This window comes from Diabrotica undecimpunctata, chromosome 1, assembly GCF_040954645.1.
Source record: "Diabrotica undecimpunctata isolate CICGRU chromosome 1, icDiaUnde3, whole genome shotgun sequence".
NCBI classification, from domain to species: domain Eukaryota; kingdom Metazoa; phylum Arthropoda; class Insecta; order Coleoptera; family Chrysomelidae; genus Diabrotica; species Diabrotica undecimpunctata.
The window spans coordinates 184,922,806-184,934,982 of record NC_092803.1 but is presented as its reverse complement, the minus strand read 5'-3'; the positions used below and the strand labels follow the sequence as shown (position 1 = coordinate 184,934,982).

The 12,177-nt window shown below is 32.5% G+C and overlaps 1 protein-coding gene across 1 annotated transcript in view; it reads right to left on the bottom strand.

Annotated features, from left to right (window-relative positions):
• LOC140432690 (rRNA biogenesis protein RRP5-like) overlaps positions 1-12,177 on the bottom strand; it is a 55,701-nt gene that overhangs the window by 38,993 nt on the left and 4,531 nt on the right. The window contains exons 8-14 of the mRNA XM_072520747.1: positions 10,681-10,936; positions 8,336-8,552; positions 7,018-7,262; positions 6,628-6,771; positions 6,238-6,439; positions 3,049-3,162; positions 1,447-1,648 (exon numbers count right to left, since the gene is read on the bottom strand). Of these exons, the coding sequence (XP_072376848.1) occupies positions 1,447-1,648; positions 3,049-3,162; positions 6,238-6,439; positions 6,628-6,771; positions 7,018-7,262; positions 8,336-8,552; positions 10,681-10,936 (1,380 nt within the window). The remainder of the gene's footprint in view (positions 1-1,446; positions 1,649-3,048; positions 3,163-6,237; positions 6,440-6,627; positions 6,772-7,017; positions 7,263-8,335; positions 8,553-10,680; positions 10,937-12,177) is intronic.

Here is a 12,177-nt window from a genome sequence, read left to right as displayed (position 1 = left end):
TGACTGCGCAATACCTCAACCAACAAAACAAGTACGCCATTTTTATTGTGGTTTCGACACAGTGTTTCGAGTTGTATTATTTGCGATTAAATAATTGTTTGCTTTTTTGCCAACATATTTAAATAATTACGGTTTTTAACTGTTGCGTTAATGGTTGTAATAATTACAATAAGGATGCTCAAATGCATATTTTTCCAAAAGATAGGCCGGTAAGTAGAAAATGCTGATATAAGATTTGATTTATTTTTTAATAATTGCCTTAAAATGTCCGATGTTGTCCCAAACTTTTTTCCTTTCACGTTATGATGTGTATTAGAATTGTTGCCGATATAGAATTAGGTAAAAGTTTTTAGGAAGTAAAATTATCGCCATTAAAAATGTGGCTATTCTTCAATGTTTTAAGAACTTTTTCTACAAAACTTTTGTTTATTTGTCCTTTTGTAAAGCACCTCTAGAAATATACTATGTAACATTATTTCACAGAAAATATTAAAAACAAACTATTTATTTTTTAGCTTTATGATATTTGGATTAATAAAATTGGCAGAGAAGACTTGAAGGTGAAGCCTATGGACAGGGTTCGAAAGTGTGAAAGCATTTGCACAATTCATTTTGGAGCAGAAGCCCGCTATGTTGGATTGAGATATAAGTCCACCTTGAAATGTGATGCTATCCCTTCTCTGTTTCTGTGTTGTAATTTATAGAAACTACAGAATAGCCACTGTTTAACCAACTACATTTAAATACATGTAATTAATGTTTATAAAAAATAATAAAGTAGAAAAAGAACCAACGTTTGTTTTATTTTTGTAATCAAACCCTCAATATTAATCTTTATATTTGAAGAATTACGAGATTTTTTAAAAAGATGTTGCTTGCCTAACTCCGCCAGATCGCGCATTGTCCAGAAATAACCTACACAGTTTCCTATCTATTCAGTAATATATATTCTTTATCTATGCTGCCAATTTAATTTCAGGTTATACAACAATTCATTAATTTCAATATAGTTTTACTGTGATCCTTCCTAAAAATAATTTATGATAATTTCTAAACATAAAACTATAACAAATCTTAAAACAATAAGCCATTTTGTACTAAGCAGTATCCCAATCGATTGTAAAATTCTCGTCTAACATTAGCCAGAAATGAATATTGATCAGTGTAGTAGTGTCTGGGGGCTCGAGAGACTGAGACCTCGGAAGTCCTGAAGGAGACATCAGAGGGGATGTCGAAAGCTCGGCGCAATGAAAATTAACGCGGTGCAACCCGGAAGACTGGTGAGCTTAATATTAATTTTTATAATAGTATTAACCTCCGAAATCAAAATCAACGAAAACGTTGCTTCTAGGTTAAATGAGACTTTAAAATATTTCAGGACTAAATATAATGAAATCTACCATGGTCCTTTTTAGAGTAACACATAGGGATAAACATACTACTTACCCGCATAAGGTAACCCTTAATGATCCCTCCTGGTAATATTCCGTGCAGCTGCCTCCAAAGTCATTTTCATGGAGAAACGTTGGAAGGTACACTAATTGTCCGTTTCCGCCAGTTTGTTTAAGCAAAGCTATGGCAAAAGTTTTGCATATTAAAAGTATTTCTGATCTACACCACGCGAGATTGGTGCACGTTATTAATCCATCTAAAACATAATAAATGGCTGTTGGAAATGGTGACAAAAGCGAAAAATTTAGTATAAGGTTTATTTCAGCTTTTCCTCTTTGTTTTAGCGTATGGTTTCCTGTTTAGACACTTACAAAGCTAAATATTGGGAAAATTTGGAAATGTACAGTTTATTATACACTCAGATGCAAAATAACGCAACGGAGAAAATTTTGGTCAAATTGAAAGTATTTCAATTTTTTTATTTTTATCCCTATTTTGATGATTTTTTAGCACACTGTAAAAATTTATAAATTTTAATTTAATATAGTGAATTTTTTAATAAAATTTTGTATTTGACTTATTGCACAGAATTAATTAAAACGTGGTTTTATTATCCAAATTTTGAAACATCCTGTGGAATAATTCCGTTTGCGAATTTTCGTAAAACCTTGTTTTTCGGCTGCAACCATGTCTTCTACGTATTATCTTTTTTGTTTCGTGTGAAAATATGGGTATGTTCATTTTTAGGAGCGAAATGACTTTGCCGCCCACAATTTACGACTTTTCCTATTATTACAATTTTCTTTTGTATTAATTTTTAATACGACGATGGGGGCTTTGGTAACTAATATGGAAGGATGTCATATCAACATCCCAGAAGCACGGTATTTAAATATTGATTAAAAGCAACGACATGATCTTGGTTTTAATGAAAAATGATGAAACAAAAACAACCGCAGAAAATCATCGTTTGTAATAGTCTTCGTTGTTATCCGAGGCCATAGCATTAGGTATCGTAACATGAGTTACTACGGTTTTCGGCGCTAATTTAATGTTATGTTCAAAAGTTTAGTTTTGTCATAACTGCCATAATGTATTCCAAAAGTGATTGGATATTGGAATTAGCTGGAAAAGCGTATAAAAACACTGAAACGGATATTTATTATTGTTCTTTTTAAGGTAAATTCATAATTAACTTTATTTAAATTAACGACAACAAAGTAAAAACCTACTTATTTTTTTAAGGTAAACATATTGCTGTAAGTATTGTAGAAGAAAGAAAATACAAAATGACGAATGAGGATCATAGTGACCACGAGGCTGATTTAATCCTGAATGTTCTACAGGTTGGTTTAAATTCTGAATGAAAAAATATTATGTATTTACCTCTTGTGTGTCTAATTTCAGTAGGCTTAGAAGACAATGAAGATAATGGGAATTAAAATAAAATAATCCCTGGAGTAATAATTGAACCTAATAAGAATATAACTGAGGCAACCACAAATAGAAAGAGAAGAAACAAGGTAACTTTAACATCTAAAAATAAGCAAAAAAAAATGTTCTAGTCTCTCTAGCGGTAATATATTCATATCGTTTCTTTTTTCATCTTAGTACAATGGTATACAAATACTTTTATCAGTGTACAATTTTACATACCCTGCTGTTTGTTAATCCTTTCGGAAATCTCTGGTTTTAGGCTCACAACAACGTATTCTGAGTCAAAATTTTGAGTCAAAAATACTCCTGGTAGTTTATCCCCTACTTTTACATCTAAAAATTAAAAAAAAAACATTAATTGTTAATATTTAATTAACGATATATATTTAATTTTTATCATGTGACTGTTTCTAGGGTTAAAATAAACGGTGGTACCAAGTTTATTAAATACATAGGGCGAATCATAAAAAATTAGAATAATATATATTTTTTAAGTCTTTGAAATATATTGCCCATCTGTGTAGTTGATCTGCTGTATTCCGCAAGTCATTATTCTTTAATTTTGCAAAACTTTATATAACTGGTATTACTCTATTTGGTATCTAACTGGTATATCGCCAGTTCTATTCTATTTCTGTCTACATATTTGCTTCCCAAGTCCCATGATTTATATGCAATGGGACATGATAAGAGTGATCACATCCACAATTGAGAAGACAAGGTCAAGACATATTTACTAACATTAACTTGTTTTCTTCTTCTTCCTCCTCTTTATAAGCAATTCTGCTTGTTTATTGGCGGACTAATACCTCTATGGAAGGTTGTCACTCCATCTTTTGCGCGGTCGTCCGATACTTCTTCTGCCGATTAGTGACTTATCTCTTGCTATTTTGACGACACGGGTCTCCTCCATTCTGCTTATATGGTTATTCCATTCTTTTTTTCTATTTTGTGTCCATTCATTTATAAACTGTACGTTACATTTTCTTCCAATGACTTCACTTCTCTTTCGATCTCTCAGCGTATTTCCTGTAATTCTTCTCAGAACTCCCATCTCTGCCGTTTTCAGTAGCTTTTGCGTTTTGGCTGTGTCTGGTCTTGTTTCTGAGGCATATGTTATTATTGGCCTTACAGTGGCTTTATAAATTCTTGACTTCATCTCAGTGTTAATTTGTCTGTTTCGCCATATAGTGTTATGAAGGCATCCTGCCAGTCTATTTGTTTTTTGTACTTGATCTCTCACTTTTTTGTCCACGTCTCCATAGCTGGACAGTGTAATTCCCAGGTATTTTATTTCCATAACTTGTTCAATACCGATGCTATCAATTGGTTGGTTCTTTGCTGATTACTATTGCTTTAGTTTTCTGAGATGAGATTGTCATATTAAATTCTTTTGCTCTTATGTTAAACCTGTGGACCAGTCTTTGCAGACTATTTTCCTCTTGGACTATCAATATTGCGTCGTCTGCGTAAGAGAGTATTTTGATTTCTTTGTTTCCCATTCTGTATCCTCTTCCTTTGTTTTTTCAAAGGAACAAAAGGTACTTCTCAGTATCATTAAACATCAGAATGTTAAAATTTTATATAATCCCGGTTTTTCTGTATGGTGTTGAAGATAGATACATCTGCTAGATATATCTGACAACTATAGTTGAGTATCAAAAATGTAGACACAATGTAAAGTTACTCTTGGTGTTCCAGTGGCGTACAAAAAATTTTTTGTAAGTGAAAAGTAGCCCTACTCGTTTTGAAGATTTTTTCAAATTATATATACTACTATTCTCTCCCTAGCGCTAAGAAATTTCTAAAGAAATATGTAGAATCCCCCACAATGCAACTGAATAATTTAGACAGCGGATTATATGGACTAATAAAAAGGCAAAATAACCATACAGTATGCTCAAATTATCTAATTAAATTTATTAAAATCAAATTTTCGTGAAGATGTGTGTAACAGCTGTATTTCTACAAGTGTATTGTAGTTAGAATTCGTTTTATATGAATCGATTTATAATACATACATATTAAGTATATTTGTTAGATAATTAAATGTATGTTAGGTTTGACTATCTTATTCAAAACCGCCTCTAAGGATTTAAATATATCTGTATATATTTAATAAATGATTGATTTTATCAACACTCAAACTTTACATTAAAACATAAAACAATAGATGCTTTAGTTTGTTCTCAAACACAATTCCCCTTTTTTAATTGTTTGGAAATTCCCATTATATTGTTTGTCAACAACTGGTTTATTGATAACGACTTTGTTTCTTGAAATATATCAGTACTATAGTTTTATAGAGTTAATGTTATAGTGACAAATATAGAAGGCGAAAATAGTCAAAGGAAATGTCGTCGGTGTATTGTGGACTCCATGAAAAGAATGAAAATATGTTGGTCAATGATGTTATAACTATATGCAGCGATTTGACTTAAGTGTCTACGAGAAGTTTTCACAGCATTCTAAAACAATTCAAACAATGTGAAGGTAAGTCGAGTACGTCTATTAAAAAAATTGAAACCAGAGGAAGAAAAAATATTCAGCTTGAAGAGGATATTAAGTATTTTATTCCGATAAAATTCCATGCTTTCTTTTTTCGAAATGAATTTCCAACCTTAGAGTAGGAAGAGTATTATAGAAAGAGAAGATATTATTTTGTGGCGGAGACATTACCTGAAAAAAATTTAAGACTCTCGTCGTGAAGGAAGAAAAATCTCTATTTAGACCAAATTTTGCTAAATTAAGGCCATACTGTCTCAAAACGTAGCAAGATTTTGAAGTTGAAACTGTCGACAAGCCTTTATTAAATGGTTCTCATCGGGTCTAAAAAATACCAGCGGGCAAAGGACGGAGACATTACATATACATTTTAAAATTCATTTACAACGTAAACGATACGCTACTTAGTGTCAGATGAGTGCTCAGACTGATTGCTATATCTCCCTCTCTTTCTCTCCCTCTCTCTCTCTCTAACTTGCGGCTTCGATTATCTACTATTCTTTTTTACTGGTCAGCGCTGTCATATTTTATGAAATACTTTAACAAATTTGGTATTGTATGACTATTTGACTGTATGTGAATTATTAATATAGAAGTTGATACATTATCTATAATCACAACCAGTGTTGTCGTTCAAACTCAAGTATCATTCCTCAGAAATTAGTGTCTACATTTTTGATACTCAACTATGCTGAAAAAGCTATCTACCTTGGATACGCAGTTATTTTATCGACGAATTTTCCGAATATCCTGGACATTCATTTGTTACATAACCTTACAAACTTGTACTGTAACCCCTTAACACTAAAAAAAGATCTAAACCGAACAAAGATTGCAAAATGAAAATAACATCTACAAAATCCTTTATAGTTTAATTTATTATCCTTTAGAGTTCTGTATTACCTGTACACAGCGCAGCAGGAACTAAACCATTTAAATCATTCGGCAGCGTCACAACGCATCCACCACTTTCTCCCAACTTCGTTACACGACATAATACAGTTTGTCCTGGTTCATATTCATACAAGTCCCATTTCTTTTCTTTTCCCATTGTCCTGATGGTTTTAATGTCTTGCAAATGTTGAGTAAACAATCCTATAACACTCTACGAAAAAAATTATAAATATAAAATAATGAATATCGAGATCACAGTGAAGGAAATTATTAGCTATTTATTATCTTGAGCATTGAGTTAAATTGGAAGTTTAAACTATTTTGGTAGTCCTTTTCTTCTTCTTAATACCCCAGTTTAATTTTTTTTGCAACATCAATACTCTCCTTTCTAATACGTACCTCAACTTTGTTATCAAATACTTCTGCCAGTTTCGCTGTCAAACTAACTGATTTTGGATTTTCTTGAATTTGCTTAACTTTTGCTACTATGGCTTGATTGGGCTCAAATTTAGGAAGATCGCTTATGCCTTCTTCTACAATATCCTAAAATTGATTTTAATAAAAGTTAGGCATTTTTAAAACAAGAACAAAGTAAGAAATAACAACTTACAAAAAGAAACATCTGAATTTTATCGCTGCAGTAACAGAACTACAATAAAACTGCATGCGAAGGAGACAATTAATCATTGACTAAAATTAAAGAAAAGATAGATTTCAAATAGGCCTACGACTCAATTAATAGACACAAGTTATATCAATTTACTTATAAAAAAATCTGAACAAACTTACCTCGATTTTGATCAGAACCTTCTCAGGGTAATCCGAAATTAAAGGGCGGACGTATATTCCTTTGTTGCTCTGCGACACATAGGTGCACCTCACCAAATGCCCTGATTTGAATTTATCTAATTTCTTTATTCTAAACTTCGGCGTTCTGGTTATAGCTAAGAATTCCCTTTTGGACAATATATTAGGGCTAACAGTGTTGTCGATGCACAGTAGATTGTTTATTTTATCACCGACGGCGTAAGTATCTGTAACAACATTGATAAATTAATCATATATATATATATATATATATATATATATATATATATACATATATATATATATATATATATATATATATATATATATATATATATATATATATATATATTTTATATATATTTTATATATATATGATAATTCCTGCAAATTTTTGATATTATGACTACCTACATATTACTGTCAGTATAATCAGGGTTTGTCTGGGGAATTTGTAAACAGTAATATGATCGTCACATTGGAAAAAAAGGAAGTGAAAATAAATCGGTCTAAGTGAAGCAACACTTGAAGTTTGGGCTAATTGTGTAAAGCACACAGAAAAATTATCCCATACGGTGAAAAAAAACACTAATTATTTTAATTAGTATTTGATTAATTATACATATATATATATATATATATATATTTTATATATATTTTATATATATATGATAATTCCTGCAAATTTTTGATATTATGACTACCTACATATTACTGTCAGTATAATCAGGGTTTGTCTGGGGAATTTGTAAACAGTAATATGATCGTCACATTGGAAAAAATGGAAGTGAAAATAAATCGGTCTAAGTGAAGCAACACTTGAAGTTTGGGCTAATTGTGTAAAGCACACAGAAAAATTATCCCATACGGTGAAAAAAAACACTAATTATTTTAATTAGTATTTGATTAATTTTAATTTAGAAAATATATGTCTCTCCGACATTGATAATTTTATTGACAGTTTCATCTCACTTCCGTGATTTCAATTTCAAATCGGTCAAAAACGGGAAATATTAGCTAGTTCCTAATTCTTAACTAAATATTTGAATTTAATTACACTAAACAAAGAACCAATAGACCGAGTATACATAGTTGAACTGTCGGTAGTTTGTCCGATATGATATTGGATCTTCAAAGCGTTTCAGTGCTGCTATCTAAGTTAATTGTTAAAAATGATTGAAATTTCAAATAGACTTAAATAAACTAACTGTGAAACAGGCAACCTTTATCATCCTATTTATTTTTCCGAAAACTGTTAGATTTAAATTTAGGATTAAACAGATTTTACAAAGTTACTTACTTATCAAGGTAGAACATAAATTTATTGTTTCGCTAAGGTGATTCACCGGAACTACACCAACATATTTTCCTTTTAGCGTCTTAATAAAAAGTTTATCTTTAGTAATTTTACTAACAACTCCGTTGATTTTCTCTCCTATCTTTAAAAAACCGAAATCTTTCGGCGGTCGCAACGACAGAATGACATCTTTGTTCGCTCCCAATATCCATGGATTTATCTAAAAACATACACAAATAAATTAATACCCGTCAACATGAGAAGATTGCATGTATGTTTAATGAACGGGTGAAAAAATACATGGTAGTTCATAAAAATATTACACATTTAGATTATTTGAAAATGATACACTATATACGGGATGTCCCAAAAACGTTGACCATCAGCTATATCTTGGGATTTACAACAGATGTAGCATTTCGAATCACGTTGTATATGTTAAAACACCGAAATATTTTCTCAATCCTTTTGCGTCATTGGGATTGATAATAAAAACATCTCTGGTTTGTATATAATAATTTTAATTGTATTTCCTTTGATCGTGATGCCGCCTAGTATTGCGCGGCAAGTAAATATCCACTTGGATTGGCGAGAAAGTATTGCGGGAAAGTGAATTACATCACTCTGTAATAGACCACGATACGATTTAGGTCATTGTTTAGTCCAGATTTTTTCAAATTCGTTATTCGTTTTTGTCATGGAAATAAAGTGTAAAGTCATTCTTCTTCTTGCAATACCGTCTCCTATCGGAGGTTGGCTACCATAACATCAATCTTTACTTTGTTGGCTGCAACTCTGAACAACTGTATTGAACTGCACCCATACCACTCCCTTAAATTCATAAAGGGAGTGTAAATGTAAAGTCATAGTAGCAGTTAAATGTGGAGGTCAAGTTAAGCTGGATTTAAAATTTTGAAGGAGAAAGATTTCGGTGTGTAGTCTTCAAAAAGCCGGCAAATTTTTTTATGTGGAGAGGTGAATTTTATACTCAAATGTAATGTGGCAGTTTTTGTCTGAGTTAATCACCGATTGTTTCGTGCTGTGCCTTATTTGAGAGATTTGTAAGACGGCGTTTCCAACAATTTAAGAAGACCACATGGTTTCAAGAGGTAGTGTTTGAGAGGCTGAGCTTTGAAGATTGCGGTTTTTTGTCATCCAGGAAAATCCGAGGACCGAATCCAGTGTCCAACTTCCAAAGAATCATCTATTTGGTTCAGTGGTCATTTCAGACCTATTTGCAGCTTGAGTAGGACACAGTTGTGTTTTTGCAGTGTTTTCGTCCAATTATCCCAAAAACTTTTTTAAAGGAAATACATCAGGCAGTGATCAGGAAAGAAAAGCCTTTCTTTTATTCCAGCAGGAATTTTTCCTTTTCAAATAGTTTGGGAAACTTCTTGTGTTGTGTTGCCCAGAAAATCTATGTAAGTACTTTTTGATTTTCTTCCTTTGTAGTTTCCCTTTTATTCACTTACGACCCAGCTCTCCAACCAAACCAAGAGCAGCCGTTCGCAAACGTTCCGGTTTGTTTGCTTACCCTATCTCCAGCGCAGTAATTTCTGTCCCCAGTTTCAACCCCCTATAAGTGATACCTAATGTGGTAGGCAAATTATAACCGCTACACAGATATAGTGACACAGAAAACAAATTCGTACCAAGACGACCAACACAAATTTATAAAATTAATACATACATATGTATTTTAAAAGTTTAATTCATGATACATCAAGCTGCCACAAGCTTGTTTCCTTGTTGCAAATAATATCGATATGGAACGCTACTGGATCTTATCTAGCTTAACAGCTGCAACTGATTCAATATTCATCGATATTAAGAGTATAGAATTTTGCATAAATTTGTTACTTTAAACAAAATTGGCACAAAACTACATAATACATGTAAAAGGAATAGAATATAAAATAAGAATAACAGAATTTATTATTCACTTAACAGAATTGCCATCATCATCAGATGAGAGTATCAATACACATGAGTTTTTTATTTTAATGTGTGACAGTCAGCGTTATTTGTGATATTTTGCTTTTGTTTCTACTCGGATTTCTTCCAAAACTTTTGGTCACATCTTTTCAATCACTTGTTTGATCATTACGACATGTTGCACACTCCGCCCTTTTCCGTTGCGTACTATCGCGCAATTCAGTATGAAATTATAATAGTAGTTAATGTTTTTAGGATTGATTTTTTTTCGGGCTGCATATTTCCAAGGCTCATAAGATGTTGAAACGCTCCAAAACCAGAAAGGAACAATCCTTTCTTTGATATCTAAGAATAGATATCAAAAAAAGCAATTGTCTACATTAAAAATTTGATAATTTGTTCATAAAACTTACCACTTGTCCTCTGAAAAATAATTGTTGAGGATCCGGTTTTTTCTCACCGTTTTCTTCGTCCAAGTACTTGTTGCTGAGCCATCCTTGAACATCTGAATAAAACGTAACTCGGGCACCTTCAGAATAAGTCTTAACTACGACACATGGATATCTGTCACCTCTCTTTGCATTTGCCAAATCGGTGAGACATCTATCGTCCATCACTTGTTCTGATTTTAAAGTTAAAATTACGTTTTCCTTGATGATGACCAATACCCTGAAAGTTTAAATCAAACGGATATAAGCATGACTTTCTTAATGATGGAGATTAAGATGGATAGAGATAAAATTTTGATTTTGCTGCCGTTCGAATATCCACGTAACCCGTGCTTGAAAGGCATATATGTTAAAATAATATATGTTAAACTAAAAACGCCTTAAATATTGAGAATAAATGGCAAAACAAAACTTGAGAATTGAGAAAACATTGAGAATAAATGGCAAAACAAAACTTAATTGTTTTGTCGAATGTCGTAATCTGCAGTTTCTTGTGGTAAAATCTGCACTCCTCTGGATTTTTATTTGGAATTGGGCACTCGAAAGTACATATTTAGAAACCCTTTTCGCCAATTTTTTAGCTCCCTAGGTGGCCCCAGTAGTCCCTTATCGCAAAAAATGTGTTCTTTCGAAAAAAATTCACGAAAGATCCTTTCCTTTAAAAAATTTGAAAAACTTCATGAACATACATTTTCATGTCCAAAAACTCTGATTTACATATTTACTATATGTGGCTCACAGCTGGCTATATGTGGCCATGTGCAGTTAAGGTTATGTGCTCAAAGCATGGGAAAAAAATAAAAAAAAAAGGGGTTGAGTAATGACATGCAGTTGAGTTTCTGTGTTAAAAACTTGGGGGGAAATGCCAAACAATTAAGTTTTTTTTTCATTTTGAGGATGTACCAAAAAGGCAAACCCAAAAGAACAAAAAAAATAAACGAAAAATGATGATTTAGAAGTTTGCCAAAATTGCCTACATAACCTAAAAATTCTTTTGATAGGAGACGCCTGGGACCACCTTCTTCTTCTTCTTTTGGCATCATAACCCTGGATGGGTCTTTGCCTGTCTGGCTATGTCCTTCCATTCAGATCTCTCTTGTGCCCTTCTTCTCCATTGTCTTATGTTCATTGTTTTCAGGTCGTCTTCCACGTCATCCAACCATCTCGTTCTGGGCCTTCCTTTTTTTCGCCTTCCTATGGGCTTCCATTGTAACATTTTCTTTGTTGTTTTTGCATCGTTTTGTCTCTGCACATGTCCCAGCCATGACAGTCTTTGACTTTTCACAAATCTTACAATGTCATAACCTTCATTTAACTCATTAACCTCGTCGTTTCTCCTGATTCTCCATGTGCCATCTTCCTCTTGTAACGGGCCATATACTTTCCTCAGTATTTTTCTCTCGAATGTCCTGAGTTGGGCTTCATCTTTTTTCGTCCCTGGGACCACCTAGGGAGCTAAAA